We start from the raw sequence: 19332 nt of genomic DNA on the forward strand, positions 1-19332 counted from the left end.
CAGCTGGTTGAACCACTGAAAATATCCACTACACTTCCCTCTTTTGGGACCCATATAGGAGAACAACAGTCAAATATGAGCATTTGATATTGTGCTTATCTGTAAATTGACAACAACGACTGACTGTTAAATATTATTAAGTAACATCCTTTGATATCTCTACTACACTCATTGATTGGTGATACAGTCAACTCCTACACAGTGTATGTCATGGTGGTTCGGTACTGTTGAGAATGTTATCACCAGGACTAAATTGGAACATGTAAATATCTGTAGAATATATTTGAATTAGAAACGATGTGTATGGAAAAGTCAAATGTACTGACTTCATGTTGAAACTGATGACGTATAAAACACAGGAAGTTACAAACAGGAAATGAGTAGGCCTTTTATTAATATAATACTCCAAACAAACACAACAATAGATATGTTTGCATGCATGTGTGCATGCAGTGTGTGTGCATGTGTGTGTGAGCTTGTGTGTGTGGGTTTGAGACAGAGAGAGAATGTCTGTGAGAGAGAGAGAGTGAGAGAGATAGAGAGAGAGAGAATGAAGGAGGAAGTTGTGTGCACTGTGTGCTGCTGTATGTGTTACAGTATGTTGTCATGGTGATTTTAAACCACTTTCTCACAAACCCAGTAGATTTTCCTGTCACATGACAAGTCATTCCATGCCTCCAGAGGACGCTGATCTTTACGTATCTCAACACAGTCCTCCTCACCATAGTCTAGTCTGCCAGCACCATTATCAGGCTGTGGTTTATGCCAGTACCTACAGGGTTAAAAACAGTCAGATGTCATGGTTAATACCAGTACCTACAGGGTTAACAACAGTCAGATATCATGGTTAATACCAGTACCTACAGGGTTAAAAACAGTCAGATATCATGGTTGATACCAGTACCTACAGGGTTAAAAACAGTCAGATATCATGGTTAATACCAGTACCTACAGGGTTAACAACAGTCAGATATCATGGTTAATACCAGTACCTACAGGGTTAAAAACAGTCAGATATCATGGTTAATACCAGTACTTACAGGGTTAACAACAGTCAGATATCATGGTTGATACCAGTACCTACAGGGTTAACAACAGTCGGATATCATGGTTGAGTCAATCACCACCTTCCGGAGACACCTGAAACCCCACCTCTTTAAGGAATACCTGGGATAGGATAAAGTAATCCTTCTAACCCCCCCCCTTAAAAGATTTAGATGCACTATTGTAAAGTGGTTGTTCCACTGGATATCATAAGGTGAACGCACCAATTTGTAAGTCACTCTGGATAAGAGCGTCTGCTAAATGATTTAAATGTAAATGTTAAATGTATATCATGGTTAATACCAGTACCTACAGGGTTAAGAACAGTCAGATATCATGGTTAATACCAGTACCTACAGGGTTAAAAACAGTCAGATATCATGGGTAATACCAGTACCTACAGGGTTAATAACCGTCAGATACAGTGAGGGAAAAAAGTATTTGATCCCCTGCTGATTTTGTACGTTTGCCCACTGACAAAGAAACGATCAGTCTATAATTTTAATGGTAGGTGTATTTGAACAGTGAGAGACAGAATAACAAACAAAAAAATCCAGAAAAACGCATGTCAAAAATGTTAGAAAACGATTTGCATTTCAATGAGGGAAATAAGGATTTGACCCCTCTGCAAAACATGACTTAGTACTTGGTGGCAAAACCCTTGTTTGCAATCACAGAGATCAGACGTTTCTTGTAGTTGGCCACCAGGTTTGCACACATCTCACGAGGGATTTTGTCCCACTCCTCTTTGCAAGTCTTCTCCAAGTCATTAAGGTTTCGAGGCTGACGTTTGGCAACTCGAACATTCAGCTCCCTCCACAGATTTTCTATGGGATTAAGGTCTGGAGATTGGCTAGGCCACTCCAGGACCTTAATGTGCTTCTTCTTGAGCCACTCCTTTGTAGCCTTGGTCGTGTGTTTTGGGTCATTGTCATGCTGGAATACCCATCCACAACCCATTTTCAATGCCCTGGCTGAGGGAAGGAGGTTCTCACCCAAGATTTGATGGTACATGGCCCCGTCCATCGTCCCTTTGATGCGGTGAAGTTGTTCTGTCCCCTTAGCAGAAAAACACTGTCAGCGAATGCTAGGAGTGGTGGTAGGAGTCAGGCGCAGAGAGCAGAGGTAAGGAAAAAATGTATTTATTCCTTAAATACAAAAACGGTCGACACCAACACAACCGGCGTCAATAGCGAAGTGCCCAAATACAACGGGTCCACAGTACGCATATAAAATAACACAAGTAGATCGCCAGCACTTCCAACAACAAAAACACTCTGACGAAAATAATCCCGCACAAACCTGGGTGGGCTAAACAGGCTTAAATAACCATAAATCAAGAGACACAAATAAGGAACAGGTGTAAACAATAAGACATACCAACAGAAAAGGAAAAAGGGATCAGCGGCGGCTAGTAGGCCGGCGACGACGACCGCCGAGCGCTGCCCGAGCAGGCAGGGGAGCCACCTTCGGTGGGATTCGTAACAAATACCCCCAAAGCATGCTGTTTCCACCTCCATGTTTGACAGTGGGGATGGTGTTCTTGGGGTCATAGGCAGCATTCCTCCTCCTCCAAACACGGCGAGTTGAGTTGATGCCAAAGAGCTCCATTTTGGTCTCATCTGACCACAACACTTTCACCCAGTTGTCCTCTGAATCATTCAGATGTTCATTGGCAAACTTCAGACGGGCATGTATATGTGCTTTCTTGAGCAACGGGACCTTGCGGGCGCTGCAGGATTTCAGTCCTTCACGGCGTAGTGTGTTACCAAATGTTTTCTTGGTGTCTATGGTCCCAGCTGCCTTGAGATCATTGACAAGATCCTCCCGTGTAGTTCTGGGCTGATTCCTCACCGTTCTCATGATCATTGCAACTCCATGAGGTGAGATCTTGCATGGAGCCCCAGGCCGAAGTTGATTGACAGTTCTTTTGTGTTTCTTCCACTTGCGAATAATCGCACCAAATGTTGTCACCTTCTCACCAAGCTGCTTGGCGATGGTCTTGAAGCCCATTCCAGCCTTGTGTAGGTCTACAATCTTGTCCCTGACATTCTTGGAGAGCTCTTTGGTCTTGGCCATGGTGGAGAGTTTGGAATCTGATTGATTGATTGCTTCTGTGGACAGGTGTCTTTTATGCAGGTAACAAACTGAGATTAGGAGCACTCCCTTTAAGAGTGTGCTCCTAATCTCAGCTCATTACATGTATAAAAGACACCTGGGAGCCAGAAATCTTTCTGATTGAGAGGGGGTCAAATACTTATTTCAATCATTAAAATGCAAACCAATTTATAACATTTTTGACATGCGTTTTTCTGGATTTTTTTGTTGTTATTCTGTCTCTCACTGTTCAAACAAACCTACCATTAAAATTATAGACTGATAATTTCTTTGTCAGTGGGCAAACGTACAAAATCAGCAGGGGATCAAATACTTTTTTCCCTCACTGTATCATGGTTAATACCAGTACCTACAGGATATAAAACAGTCATATATCATGGTTAATACCAGTACCTACAGGGTTAAAAACAGTCAGACATCATGATTAATACCAGTACCTACAGGGTTAAAAACAGTCAGATATCATGGTTAATACCAGTACCTACAGGGTTAAAAACAGTCAGATATCATGGTTAATACCAGTACCTACAGGGTTAAAAACAGTCTGATATCATGGTTAATACCAGTACCTACAGGGTTAAAAACAGTCAGATATCATGGTTGATATCAGTACCTACAGGGTTAAAACAGTCAGATATCATGGTTAATACCAGTACCTACAGGGTTAAAAACAGTCAGATATCATGGTTAAAACCAGTACCTACAGGGTTAAAAACAGTCAGATATCATGGTTAATACCAGTACCTACAGGGTTAAAAACAGTCAGATATCATGGTTAATACCAGTACCTACAGGGTTAAATACAGTCAGATATCATGGTTAATACCAGTACCTACAGGGTTAAAAACAGTCAGATATCATGGTTAATACCAGTACCTACAGGATATAAAACAGTCAGACATCACAGTTAGAACATCACAATCCTAAATTATATACAGAAATGTTTCCGCTTAAATTCAACTTTGTTTATTGCTGCCATTAATGACATTTACCTGTAAAAATAAAGGTTGAATGAACTGAACATTGGAGCCTTATTGTCAGAGTAGTTATCATCTCTTACTCTGTGGTCAGTGTTGGTCCACCAGTTGAGTATGGAGAACCTAGAGTATGAACAACACAGAGAATCAGTCCTACTCCTTACACTGTGGCCAGTGTTATTAGAGCAGTAGTATATTACCTTGGGTTGGTCAGTGGGGTGCCATCCACCCATATCAAGGTCCCCTCAGTAACAGAGTCAGTCAGACCAATCCAGACTCCCTTGTTGAGGTTGAAGAGAAACTCCTGTTGAAAAAGATAAATATATATATACGTTTACTCCTTGCACACCCATATCTTCTCTCTCTCTCTCTCTCTCTCTCTCTCTCTCTCTCTCTCTCTCTCTCTCTCTCTCTCTCTCACCCTCACCCTCACCCTCACCCTCACCTGTTCCTTATCGCTGTTTATGATCACCAGGTCTGCTCCTCTCTCCATACAGTCCTTTCTGCTCTCCTTCCAGGTTTTAGTCTCAGTAGACAGGAAGTACCAACTGGATTCAAACTTCTGCCAGCCTTCAGGACAGGTTTGTTCTACAAGATGAAAACATGAATTTCCTTCAACTTATCACACTGGATACTTAATGAAAGAATACAGACACACGATAAGGTGTGTTGGATTAATGAAAATGTGTTACTGTAGGTTTACTCACTGAGATTGGTAAACCTCCCACTAAGAAAATCTCTCTCAGTCTGTAGCTGGTCTCTCTCTTTAGTCAGATTGTTGTAACTGGTCTGTAGCTGGTCTCTCTCTTTAGTCAGATTGCTGTAACTGGCCAGTAGCTGGTCTCTCTCTGTTGAGTTGTGATGACCAATGACTCCATCTGTAAAAGGGAAAAGTTAATCAAACATGTAACTACCACACCATTGATGATTAAGTATGATTAAGAAGGCTACATAAGTCTCAGTGACAACATACTAAACTTACAGTAGACAGACAGGCCTATGATCCCAGCCAGTAGGAGAACACACAGCAGCCCCAGACACACTGCAGCAACTCCAGAGGGTCTCTTCCACCACTGAACATGTACTGAATAACACATTATTAAAGTAAGATCTTTGGTCATGTGTTTTACTGTATCATCCAGGATTGAGACAAATAAAGATATAGTACTACAGGGTAATCACACCTGTAGTGTGTGTGTGTGTGTGTGTGTGTGTGTGTGTGTGTGTGTGTGTGTGTGTGTGTGTGTGTGTGTGTGTGTGTGTGTGTGTGTGTGTGTGTGTGTGTGTGTGTGTGTGTGTGTGTGTGTTTGCATGCATGTATGCAATCTTACCAGAAGCAACAACTCCATTTCTTGGACTGGGCTTGAAGGCTCTTACATTGGCATATAGTTTTCCATCAATGTCTGTGTTCTTCATTGCATCAGGCTCATCGTCTTCAAATCCATATGAGTTTTCATAGACTCCCTCTGACATCTTAACACACTTGTGATCAAATACAGTAAATTCTTCTTCTAACCTCAACTCTAATGTACGTCTGTACATGTGTCTTCTCCCTGCAATGTTCTGTGTCTGTGTGACTTACTGTAATGACACTATTTTTTAACTCTCAACTACAGTGAAGTGTGATTTATGGAAGTGAAACTTTTTATCAGTCTACCACAGTGGATTAGAAACACTGGCCACCACGTGACTCCCACCAGCCTTAGTTTGATAATATAATACATGATATGACTCCCACCAGCCTTAGTTTGATAATATAATACATGATATGACTCCCAACAGCCTTAGTTTGATAATATAATGCATGATGTGACTCCCACCAGCCTTAGTTTGATAATATAATACATGATATGACTCCCACCAGCCTTAGTTTGATAATATAATACATGATATGACTCCCAACAGCCTTAGTTTGATAATATAATGCATGATGTGACTCCCACCAGCCTTAGTTTGATAATATAATACATGATATGACTCCCACCAGCCTTAGTTTGATAATATAATACATGATATGACTCCCACCAGCCTTAGTTTGATAATATAATACATGATATGACTCCCACCAGCCTTAGTTTGATAATATAATACATGATATGACTCCCACCAGCCTTAGTTTGATAATATAATACATGATGTGACTCCCACCAGCCTTAGTTTGATAATATAATACATGATATGACTCCCACAAGCCTTAGTTTGATAATATAATACATGATGTGACTCCCACCAGCCTTAGTTTGATAATATAATACATGATATGACTCCCACCAGCCTTAGTTTGATAATATAATACATGATGTGACTCCCACCAGCCTTAGTTTGATAATATACTACTAGATATGACTCCCACCAGCCTTCGTTTGATAATATAATACATGATATGACTCCCACCAGCCTTAGTTTGATAATATAATACATGATATGACTCCCACCAGCCTTAGTTTGATAATATAATACATGATGTGACTCCCACCAGCCTTAGTTTGATAATATACTACTAGATATGACTCCCACCAGCCTTAGTTTGATAATATACTACATGATATGACTCCCACCAGCCTTAGTTTGATAATATACTACATGATATAACTCCCACCAGCCTTAGTTTGATAAAATAATACATGATATGACTCTATCATGTTATATGATGATTGTGTGAATTCACAGGGTCCCAATTGTGGATCTGATTAAATATATTGGTATCCTGTTAATTGACATATACACTACATATATCCTGACATATTTCCACCCTTTCTTTCAGTACAACATAACATATACATACTGGTTACATCTAATGACACAACTCTCTCTGTACTGATTCCACTGTTCCACATGACATCTACCTACATGAACTATTCTATAACTCTATAGCTCTACTCTATTCCACAGGAGGAGAGAAAGCATCACACAGATCCTTAGATACAGGGACAGAGTCAAAGGTCACCCTCTGGTGGAAGTAGTACTAACTACAGGTACAACTGTAGTGTTGGTGACAGAGACCTGGGTGGATGTTGTACTAACTACAGGTACAACTGTAGTGTTGGTGACAGAGACCTGGGTGGATGTAGTACTAACTACAGGTACAACTGTAGTGTTGGGGACAGAGACCTGGGTGGATGTTGTACTAACTACAGGTACAACTGTAGTGTTGGTGACAGAGACCTGGGTGGATGTAGTACTAACTACAGGTACAGCTGTAGTGTTGGTGACAGAGACCTGGGTGGATGTAGTACTAACTACAGGTACAGATGTAGTGTTGGTGACAGAGACCTGGGTGGATGTAGTGCTAACTACAGGTACAGCTGTAGTGTTGGTGACAGATATCTGGATGGATGTAGTACTAACTACAGGTACAGCTGTATTGTTGGAGACAGAGACCTGGGTGGATGTAGTACTAACTACAGGTACAGCTGTAGTGTTGGTGACAGAGACCTGGGTGGATGTAGTACTAACTCTTCTAGACCAGAACCTTGCCCTTTGGACGAGACGCCTGGTAGCTGACTCTGGGGAGTGGTAAAATCTGTCACGTAGAGGAAAGAAGGGATGGAGGGAGAGTCGATAGATGGAGAGTGAGCACGAGATCTTAGTCAGACAACTAACGTAGCTGATAACAACTGGTAGCTTACAGCAACCAATTCCTTTCAAATCAGTGGCTGAGAGGGAGAGAGGATATGAGAAAAGGAGGCCATTTTAGAGTTTTGAAATAAGACCCTTACCTTGCTGACAACAGACAGGATTACAGTCAATCCATCAATCAATCAATCAATCAAATATTTTTATAAATCCCTTCTTACATCGGCGGATGTCACAAAGTCCTGTACGGAAACCCAGCCTAAAACCCCAAACAACAAGCAATGCAGGTGTAGAACCACAGTGATTAGGAAAAACTCCCTAGAAAGGCCAGAACCTAGGAAGAAACCTAGAGAGGAACCAGGCTATGAGGGGTGGCCAGTCCTCTTCTTGCTGTGCCGGGTGGAGATTATAACAGAACATGGCCAAGATGTTCAAATGTTCATAAATGACCAGCATGGTCAAATAATAGTAATCACAGTGAACAGGTCAGGGTTCCATAGGGTTCCATAGGGTTCCATTGTTCACTATATCCTGTCCACGTCTCCTCCTGTCAACATTAGCATAAATCGAATTGCTCCTCTAAAATATACTGTGGTACTTTATGGATCTGCACACAGTACAACAGACAGTATATTATGTTGTATATCCTGTTAAACAGCTACTTTAGTTTAACAGTGTGTTGTGTCTGAGAACGTACAGTGTTATAGATGTAGGGAGGACTTCACACCTTAACCAGTGGTTTGAGCAGACAGCAACCTCCAGGAAGAGACACAACAGCAAATAGACACCATGCATGAGTGTGTGGGTATGTAGCAGACAGGTGCATGGTGCATGGTGTTGCCATTGGTCAGCTACACGTTGTCTCTTGTTTAGTGAAGGTTGTGAGTCATTCTCACCTTTCATTTGCATTGTTTTTTTCGTGTGTGTGTGTTCCCTTTCAGTACTTCTCTGTCCTCTGTGTGTGTCCAGGCCACACTGTATTAAGTGTCCAATCACATTCAATCAGTAAGCTGGTCGTCCTTGTTAAAGGACATTGTTACTTAATTTATTAATCTGTGACTTTGTTTTTCTTATTATTAAAGTGATAAGCATAGGTTAATGATTGGTACAACATTTTTATTTTATTGCGCATAAGTCTATGGCAAATCACATGGCATGTTTGTAATAAAATAAGGAAGAAGCATTTTACAGAGTACAGTATGACTACATACTCTCCTCTAAATCTAAACACAACAATTATTTGTCCTTTTTTTCCTCTCTTCCTCGTTCTCTTAATTTTCTTCTTCCTCCTCTATGTCTCTCTCTGACACTAAGGTTCTATCTCAATTAGTCTTTCCTAGATTCCTCTCCTCCTGTCTCCTCTCCTCCTTTCCATGCCCACCCTATTAGAGGAGAGGGTCCAAGGTCCCTCCCCTAGGATTGTATTCTCCAATGTGTTTTGAGAAGGAGAGGAGGAGAGAGGATGTGAGAAGGAATCGAGTAAGGGTGCATTAAAAAAGAGCCCATAGGCAAGTCTGTAATACCATTATTTCACCTCTATGGTGTGTTCATCTCTCACTTTAACCACCAGGTGGAATCATCCCTTAACCATTAAGTGCTGTATCCAACCATCAATATAATAACTACAAGAGAGAGAATGAGAGAGAGAGATTGTGACAGTAGGTTATTGTTACATCACTTTCTCACAGATCCAGTTGTTATTTGTGCCACATTTGTCATCATTCCATGTCTGTACAGGGTCATCTTGTCCATAGTATATCTCAACACAGTCCTCCTGCCCAGAGAACAGTCTACCATTATCAGGCTGTCCTGCCCCCCAGTACCTAAACAACACAGAGAACCAGACAGTCAGACACTGTGGTACAAACATCCTCCTCAGTTATAGACATAGTCCTATGTTTTCTCAGTTTAAAAGACACAATCTGTAAAATGGTCATACCATTATCAAGAATTGGCCATCAACAAATATATATATTTTTTTTACTCTTTCGATTAGATTTTTGTATGTAAATATTACCTGGTATCTATAATACATCTACTGTATAGTTCTCATTGAATGACATTCATGTTTTGAAACATACATTTTGATGAACATGATTGCAAGCAAAATATCATTGTTGTTTTTTATCTCCATATCACAAGGTTAAATGGTCAAATCTCTCACCCTGTGGTCAGTGTTGTGCCGTCCACCCACTTCCAGGTCCCCTCAGTAACAGAATCAGTCAGACCAATCCTGGCTCTCATGTGGAGGTTGAAGAGAAATGGTCGGTTGTTGAGAAAGATAAAAAAAACTGTCACTTCTAATATATTCTAAAAAACTGTCCACATATTAGTGTACTGATGAAAATACTCAACCACTCTCTCTCTCTCTCTCTCTCTCTCTCTCTCTCTCTCTCTCTCGCTCTCACCTGTTCCTCTATGCTGTTTATGATCACCAGTTCTGCTCCTCTCCCCCTCCCTCCCTCCCTCCCTCTCTCTCTCTCTCTCTCTCTCTCTCTCTCTCTCTCTCTCTCTCTCTCTCTCTCTCTCTCTCTCTCTCTCTTCTCTCTCACCTCCATCTCTCTCTCTTCTCTCTCTCACCTCACCTCACCTCCCTCCCCCCCTCTCTCTCTCACCTTTTCCTCTCTGCTGTTTATGATCACCAGGAGTGCTTCTCTCGCCTCCCAGGTTTTCTTCTCAGTAGAGAGGAAGTAGAAACTGGAGTCAAAGTATCTCCATCCCTCCTGACAATGCTGCTCTGTTGAAGAGCAAAGGTGAACACATTGAGAAACTTAGCCAGTATCTTTATACTCATAAACCCATTGATATATAATTATTGTGATTTTACTTCTAATTTATCACAGTTTATATCTCACCTATCACAAAAAGCTTTGCCTCTCTCTCTTCAGTCAGGTTGTTGTATCTGGTCTGTAGCTGGTCTCTCTCTGTAGTCAGGTTGTTGTATCTGGTCTGTAACTGGTCTCTCTCTTCAGTCAGGTTGTTGTATCTGGTCTGTAGCTGGTCTCTCTCTTTAGTCAGGTTGTTGTAACTGGTCTGTAGCTGGTCTCTCTCTTTAGTCAGGGTGTTGTAACTGATCTGTAGCTGATCTCTCTCTTTAGTCAGGTTGTTATAACTGGTCTGTAGCTGGTCTCTCTCTTTAGTCAGGTTGTTGTAGCTGGTCTGTAACTGGTCTTTCTCTTTAGTCAGGTTGTTGTAGCTGGTCTGTAGCTGGTCTCTCTCTGCAGTTGAGTTGGTCTTATAAAGGGAAACACTCTAGAACAAGTTGTTATTTTTATCCTCAAAATCTTTAATGACTCTGTTATCTACAAAGTATAAACACATAGTTACTAGGTAAAACACCAGGTAAATAGGCCTAGTAACCAGCACTTCTTACAACTAGGTGATAAGAAATGAAAGTGAACACAAACTCACAGTAGACAGACAGGCCTATGATCCCAGCCAGTAGAACACACAGCAGCCCCAGACACACTGCAGCAACTAGGAAGGGTCTCTTCCCTGAGCTATCAGGCTCTGTGGACACATACAATAGACTTTTACGTTGATATTTTGTGTGTGTGTGTGTGTGTGTGTGTGTGTGTGTGTGTGTGTGTGTGTGTGTGTGTGTGTGTGTGTGTGTGTGTGTGTGTGTGTGTGTGTGTGTGTGTGTGTGTGTGTGTGTGTGTGTGTGTGTGTGTGTGTGTGTTTTACCTGAGTGCTGGTCTCCGTGTCCATTATTAGGAGCAGTGTCTGTTGCCTCTTCTCTCTTGGTGCTGGTCTCACCGTCTCTCAGGGTGTCTGCACTGATGTAGATATCCACAATCCTCTCCTCCATCTCACCTCTGTCAAACTTGACCTTCTTGTTCATATCTGGTTCAGAATAGATGACCTTAGACATCTTTAACAATGTCTGGGTCTTTTTTTCTATGTAGGTCTACTATACATTAAGTCTCTGCTTCTCAAATTAATGTGGTGGTCTTCCAACATGGCTGCCAGGAGGCGTCGTACGTCAACTGCCAGCCCTCTATATGTTACGTCTCTGCTTCTAGTGATATCTCTGTCTCTAAGTCATCTGTGTGTCTGTCTGTGGGACTGTTGTAGGTGTTAACTCTAGGGACGTATCAACAAAATGACACGGTAGTTGTGGCTATGCTAATACAAAAAATAGAACAAGATTGCATACTTGTGTCCGTGCTTGTGTGAGAGATTGTTACAGTGGTTATTCTAAACCATTTTCTGTGGCACATTATGAATCATTCCATGTCTCTACATGGTCATCTTGTCCAGAGTATTTCTCAACACAGTCCTCCTGCCCAGGGAATGGGACTTGCTATTTGTGATGATGGACAGGACACTATCATACCAGGAAGATATAGATCATAGAGGGGAAGTGGAGAACAAAGACAAGCTGTTAACATATATTAAATATCATATGTAACAGCCCCAAGATAATTCAGGGAGTTTCCAGAACTCCCCATTCCTTTCACCTTTCTGCTGATTTGGAGCCACTGTTTACTCCCAAATATACATCAACATGTTCAGGAGGTCCAGGACTACAAACATGGGTCATTATAATGTCCATACAATAGATATAACACCACAAGATTGCCCCACATGGATATTGAGGGTGGGTATGCTTAACCAGTGAGGATGAACCTGATTGGTTGATTAGTTTGAGTGACAGCTGGTTGAACCACTGAAAATATCCACTTCACTTCCCTCTTTTGGGACCCATATAGGGGAACAACAATCAAATATGAGCATTTGATATTGTGCTTATATGTAACGTGACAACAAAGACTGACTGTTAAATATTATTAAGTAACATCTTTTGATATCTCTACTACACTCATTGATTGGTGATACAGTCAACTCCTGTACAGTGTATGTCAGGGTGGTTCGGTGCTGTTGAGAATGTTTGCACCAGGCCTAAATTGGAACATGTAAATGTCTGCAGAATATATTTGAATTGGAAATTATGTGAATGCACAAAGTCAAATGTACTGACTTCATGTTGAACCTGATGACGTGTGAAACATAACCACTGGTACACAGGAAGTTACAAACAACAAATAAGTAGGACTTTTATTAATATGATACTACAAACAAATACAACAATAGGTGTGTGTGTGTGTATGCGTTTGTGTACGTGCATGCAAGTGTTTGTGCGTGTGTGTGAATGAGGGTGTATGTGTGAGAGAGAGAGAGAATGAAGGAGGAAGTCGTGTGCACTGTGTGCTGCTGTATGTGTTACAGTATGTCGTCATGGTGATGTTAAACCACTTTCTCACAAACCCAGTAGAGTTTGCTATCACATGACAAGTCATTCCATGACTTTCGAGGACTCTGTTCTTTATGTATATGAACACAGTCCTCCTCACCATATTCTTCTGGTTTGTCACCACCATTATCAGGCTGATATGGAGACCAGTACCTACAGGGTTAAAAACAGTCAGATATCATGGTTAATACCAGTACCTACAGGGTTAAAAACAGTCAGGTATCATGGTTAATACCAGTACCTACAAGGTTAAAAACAGTCAGATATCATGGTTAATACCATTACCTTCAGGGTTAAAAACAGTCAGATATCATGGTTAATACCAGTACCTACAGGGTTAACAACAGTCAGATATCATGGTTAATACCAGTACCTACAGGGTTAACAACAGTCAGATATCATGGTTAATACCAGTACCTACAGGGTTAAAAACAGTCAGATATCATGGTTAATACCAGTGTCTATAGGGGGAAAAACAGTCAGATATCATGGTTAATACCAGTACCTACAGGGTTAAAAACAGTCAGATATCATGGTTAATACCAGTACCAACAGGGTTAAAAACAGTCAGATATGATGGTTAATATCAGTACCTACAGGGTTAAAAACAGTCAGATATCATGGGTAATACCAGTACCTACAGGGTTAAAACAGTCAGATATCATGGTTAATACCAGTACCTACAGGGTTAACAACAGTCAGATATCATGGTTAATACCAGTACCTACAGGGTTAACAACAGTCAGATATCATGGTTAATACCAGTACCTACAGGGTTAACAACATTCAGATATCATGGTTAATACCAGTACCTACAGGGTTAAAAACAGTCAGATATCATGGTTAATACCAGTGTCTACAGGGAAAAAAACAGTCAGATATCATGGTTAATACCAGTACCTACAGGGCTAAAAACAGTCAGATATCATGGTTAATACCAGTACCTACATGGTTAAAAACAGTCAGATATCATGGTTAATACCAGTACCTACAGGGTTAAAAACAGTCAGATATCATGGTTAATACCAGTACCTACAGGGTTAAAAACAGTCAGATATCATGGTTAATACCAGTACCTACAGGGTTAAAAACAGTCAGATATCATGGTTAATACCAGTACCTACAGGGTTAAAAACAGTCAGATATCATGTTTAATACCAGTACCTACAGGGTTAAAAACAGTCAGATATCATGGTTAATACCAGTACCTACAGGGTTAACAACAGTCAGATATCATGGTTAATACCAGTACCTACAGGGTTAACAACAGTCAGATATCATGGTTAATACCAGTACCTACAGGGTTAAAAACAGTCAGATATCATGGTTAATACCAGTGTCTACAGGGGAAAAAACAGTCAGGTATCATGGTTAATACCAGTACCTACAAGGTTAAAAACAGTCAGATATCATGGTTAATATCAGTACCTACAGGATATAAAACAGTCAGATATCATGGTTAATACCAGTACCTACAGGGTTAAAAACAGTCAGATATCATGGTTAATACCAGTACCTACAGGGTTAAAAACAGTCTGATATCATGGTTAATACCAGTACCTACAGGGTTAGAAACAGTCAGACATCATGGTTAATACCAGTACCTACAGGGTTAAAAACAGTCAGATATCATGGTTAATACCAGTACCAACAGGGTTAAAAACAGTCTGATATCATGGTTAATACCAGTACCTACAGGGTTAAAAACAGTCAGATATCATGGTTAATACCAGTACCAACAGGGTTAAAAACAGTCTGATATCATGGTTAATACCAGTACCTACAGGGTTAGAAACAGTCAGACATCTTGGTTAATACCAGTACCTACAGGGTTAAAAACAGTCAGATATCATGGTTAATACCAGTACCAACAGGGTTAAAAACAGTCTGATATCATGGTTAATACCAGTACCTACAGGATTAAAAAGAGTCTGATATCATGGTTAATACCAGTACCTACAAGGTTAAAAACAGTCAGATATAATTTTTCATCACCAGTACCTACAGGGTTAAAAACAGTCAGATATCATGGTTAATACCAGTACCTACAGGGTTAAAAACAGTCAGATATCATGGTTAATGCCAGTACCTACAGGGTTAAAAACAGTCAGATATCATGGTTAATACCAGTACCTACATGGTTAAAAACAGTCAGATATCATGGTTAATACCAGTACCTACAGGGTTAAAAACAGTCAGATATTATGGTTAATACCAGTACCTACAGGGTTAAAAACAGTCAGATATCATGGTTAATATCAATACCTACATGGTTAAAAACAGTCAGATATCATGGTTAATACCAGTACCTACAGGGTTAACAACAGTCAGAAATCATGGTTAATATCAGTACCTACAGGATATAAAACAGTCAGATATCATGGTTAATACCAGTACCTACAGGGTTAAAAACAGTCAGATATCATGGTTAATACCAGTACCTACAGGGTTAAAAACAGTCAGATATCATGGTTAATACCAGTACCTACAGGGTTAAAAACAGTCTGATATCATGGTTAATACCAGTACATACAGGATTAAAAAGAGTCTGATATCATGGTTAATACCAGTACCTACAAGGTTAAAAACAGTCAGATATAATTTTTTATCACCAGTACCTACAGGGTTAAAAACAGTCAGAAATCATGGTTAATACCAGTACCTACAGGGTTAAAAACAGTCAGATATCATGGTTAATGCCAGTACCTACAGGGTTAAAAACAGTCAGATATCATGGTTAATACCAGTACCTACATGGTTAAAAACAGTCAGATATCATGGTTAATACCAGTACCTACAGGGTTAAAAACAGTCAGATATCATGGTTAATACCAGTACCTACAGGGTTAAAAACAGTCAGATATCATGGTTAATACCAGTACCAACAGGGTTAAAAACAGTCTGATATCATGGTTAATACCAGTACCTACAGGGTTAGAAACAGTCAGACATCATGGTTAATACCAGTACCTACAGGGTTAAAAACAGTCAGATATCATGGTTAATACCAGTACCAACAGGGTTAAAAACAGTCTGATATCATGGTTAATACCAGTACCTACAGGATTAAAAAGAGTCTGATATCATGGTTAATACCAGTACCTACAAGGTTAAAAACAGTCAGATATAATTTTTCATCACCAGTACCTACAGGGTTAAAAACAGTCAGATATCATGGTTAATACCAGTACCTACAGGGTTAAAAACAGTCAGATATCATGGTTAATGCCAGTACCTACAGGGTTAAAAACAGTCAGATATCATGGTTAATACCAGTACCTACATGGTTAAAAACAGTCAGATATCATGGTTAATACCAGTACCTACAGGGTTAAAAACAGTCAGATATCATGGTTAATACCAGTACCTACAGGGTTAAAAACAGTCAGATATCATGGTTAATACCAGTACCTACAGGGTTAAAAACAGTCAGATATCATGGTTAATGCCAGTACCTACAGGGTTAAAAACAGTCAGATATCATGGTTAATACCAGTACCTACATGGTTAAAAACAGTCAGATATCATGGTTAATACCAGTACCTACAGGGTTAAAAACAGTCAGATATCATGGTTAATACCAGTACCTACAGGGTTAAAAACAGTCAGATATCATGGTTAATACCAGTACCTACAGGGTTAAAAACAGTCAGATATCATGGTTAATACCAGTACCTACAGGGTTAAAAACAGTCAGATATCATGGTTAATACCAGTACCTACAGGGTTAAAAACCGTCAGATATCATGTTTACTACCAGTACCTACAGGGTTAAAAACAGTCAGATATCATGGGTAATACCAGTACCTACAGGGTTAAAACAGTCAGATATCATGGTTAATACCAGTACCTACAGGGTTAAAAACAGTCAGATATCATGGTTAAAACCAGTACCTACAGGGTTAAAAACAGTCAGATATCATGGTTAATACCAGTACCTACAGGGTTAAAAACAGTCAGATATCATGGTTAATACCAGTACCTACAGGGTTAACAACAGTCAAATATCATGGTTAATACCAGTACCTACAGGGTTAAAAACAGTCAGATATCATGTTTAATACCAGTACCTACAGGGTTAACAACAGTCAAATATCATGGTTAATACCAGTACCTACAGGGTTAAAAACAGTCAGATATCATGTTTAATACCAGTACCTACAGGGTTAAAACAGTCAGACATCATGGTTAATACCAGTACCTACAGGGTTAAAAACAGTCAGATATCATGGTTAATATCAGTACCTTCAGGGTTAAAAACAGTCAGACATCATGGTTAATACCAGTACATACAGGATTAAAAAGAGTCTGATATCATGGTTAATACGAGTACCTAGAAGGTTAAAAACAGTCAGATATAATTTTTTATCACCAGTACCTACAGGGTTAAAAACAGTCAGAAATCATGGTTAATACCAGTACCTACAGGGTTAAAAACAGTCAGATATCATGTTTAATACCAGTACCTACAGGGTTAAAAACAGTCAGATATCATGGTTAATACCAGTACCTACAGGGTTAACAACAGTCAGATATCATGGTTAATACCAGTACCTACAGGGTTAACAACAGTCAGATATCATGGTTAATACCAGTACCTACAGGGTTAAAAACAGTCAGATATCATGGTTAATACCAGTGTCTACAGGGGAAAAAACAGTCAGGTATCATGGTTAATACCAGTACCTACAAGGTTAAAAACAGTCAGATATCATGGTTAATATCAGTACCTACAGGATATAAAACAGTCAGATATCATGGTTAATACCAGTACCTACAGGGTTAAAAACAGTCAGATATCATGGTTAATACCAGTACCTACAGGGTTGAAAACAGTCTGATATCATGGTTAATACCAGTACCTACAGGGTTAGAAACAGTCAGACATCATGGTTAATACCAGTACCTACAGGGTTAAAAACAGTCAGATATCATGGTTAATACCAGTACCAACAGGGTTAAAACAGTCTGATATCATGGTTAATACCAGTACCTACAGGGTTAAAAACAGTCAGATATCATGGTTAATACCAGTACCAACAGGGTTAAAAACAGTCTGATATCATGGTTAATACCAGTACCTACAGGGTTAGAAACAGTCAGACATCTTGGTTAATACCAGTACCTACAGGGTTAAAAACAGTCAGATATCATGGTTAATACCAGTACCAACAGGGTTAAAAACAGTCTGATATCATGGTTAATACCAGTACCTACAGGATTAAAAAGAGTCTGATATCATGGTTAATACCAGTACCTACAAGGTTAAAAACAGTCAGATATAATTTTTCATCACCAGTACCTACAGGGTTAAAAACAGTCAGATATCATGGTTAATACCAGTACCTACAGGGTTAAAAACAGTCAGATATCATGGTTAATGCCAGTACCTACAGGGTTAAAAACAGTCAGATATCATGGTTAATACCAGTACCTACATGGTTAAAAACAGTCAGATATCATGGTTAATACCAGTACCTACAGGGTTAAAAACAGTCAGATATCATGGTTAATACCAGTACCTACAGGGTTAAAAACAGTCAGATATCATGGTTAATATCAGTACCTACATGGTTAAAAACAGTCAGACATCATGGTTAATACCAGTACCTACAGGGTTAACAACAGTCAGAAATCATGGTTAATATCAGTACCTACAGGATATAAAACAGTCAGATATCATGGTTAATACCAGTACCTACAGGGTTAAAAACAGTCAGATATCATGGTTAATACCAGTACCTACAGGGTTAAAAACAGTCAGATATCATGGTTAATACCAGTACCTACAGGGTTAAAAACAGTCTGATATCATGGTTAATACCAGTACATACAGGATTAAAAAGAGTCTGATATCATGGTTAATACCAGTACCTACAAGGTTAAAAACAGTCAGATATAATTTTTTATCACCAGTACCTACAGGGTTAAAAACAGTCAGAAATCATGGTTAATACCAGTACCTACAGGGTTAAAAACAGTCAGATATCATGGTTAATGCCAGTACCTACAGGGTTAAAAACAGTCAGATATCATGGTTAATACCAGTACCTACATGGTTAAAAACAGTCAGATATCATGGTTAATACCAGTACCTACAGGGTTAAAAACAGTCAGATATCATGGTTAATACCAGTACCTACAGGGTTAAAAAACAGTCAGATATCATGGTTAATACCAGTACCAACAGGGTTAAAAACAGTCTGATATCATGGTTAATACCAGTACCTACAGGGTTAGAAACAGTCAGACATCATGGTTAATACCAGTACCTACAGGGTTAAAAACAGTCAGATATCATGGTTAATACCAGTACCAACAGGGTTAAAAACAGTCTGATATCATGGTTAATACCAGTAC

At 39.6% G+C, this 19332-nt stretch overlaps 1 protein-coding gene and 1 long non-coding RNA gene across 5 annotated transcripts; both read right to left on the bottom strand.

Moving 5' to 3' along the window:
• Positions 1-373: 373 nt before the first annotated feature.
• On the bottom strand, positions 374-5742 carry LOC115191686 (C-type lectin domain family 17, member A-like). Of its 3 annotated transcripts, XM_029749532.1 has the most exons (7): positions 5471-5741; positions 5122-5223; positions 4847-5017; positions 4585-4727; positions 4340-4443; positions 4155-4262; positions 374-772 (listed from the first exon to the last, which is right to left on the bottom strand). In XM_029749532.1, the coding sequence occupies exons 1-7, from the start codon at positions 5679-5681 to the stop codon at positions 616-618; spliced, it is 996 nt and encodes a 331-aa protein (XP_029605392.1). In that variant the 5' UTR covers positions 5682-5741; the 3' UTR covers positions 374-615. The 3 variants fall into 3 exon arrangements, with proteins under 3 accessions (XP_029605392.1, XP_029605394.1, XP_029605393.1); XM_029749534.1 differs by lacking the exon at positions 4847-5017 and having other exon boundaries at positions 4585-4709; positions 5471-5742; XM_029749533.1 differs by lacking the exon at positions 4155-4262 and having other exon boundaries at positions 5471-5740.
• A 3069-nt stretch (positions 5743-8811) lies between these two features.
• On the bottom strand, positions 8812-10522 carry LOC115191690 (uncharacterized). 2 transcript variants are annotated; one of them, XR_003877756.1, is made up of 3 exons: positions 10331-10522; positions 9880-9952; positions 8812-9538 (listed from the first exon to the last, which is right to left on the bottom strand). It is a non-coding gene; the product is annotated as an uncharacterized LOC115191690 (long non-coding RNA). The 2 variants fall into 2 exon arrangements; XR_003877755.1 differs by lacking the exon at positions 10331-10522 and having other exon boundaries at positions 9880-10073.
• Between the last annotated feature and the right edge of the window lie 8810 nt (positions 10523-19332).

The sequence above is a fragment of the Salmo trutta genome, chromosome 4 (assembly GCF_901001165.1).
Source record: "Salmo trutta chromosome 4, fSalTru1.1, whole genome shotgun sequence".
Taxonomy (NCBI): domain Eukaryota; kingdom Metazoa; phylum Chordata; class Actinopteri; order Salmoniformes; family Salmonidae; genus Salmo; species Salmo trutta.

What these genes read in the sequence shown, in the direction of transcription:
- LOC115191686 (XM_029749532.1), bottom strand. Translation starts at nt 5,681, where the DNA reads ATGTACAGACGTACATTAGAGTTGAGGTTAGAAGAAGAATTTACTGTA. An exon ending in CATAGGCCTGTCTGTCTACT is followed by an intron (nt 5,018 to 5,121) that starts GTAAGTTTAGTA and finishes TCCCTTTTACAG; the next exon opens with ATGGAGTCATTGGTCATCAC. An exon ending in TTCAACCTTTATTTTTACAG is followed by an intron (nt 773 to 4,154) that starts GTAAATGTCATT and finishes TTAACCCTGTAG; the next exon opens with GTACTGGCATAAACCACAGC.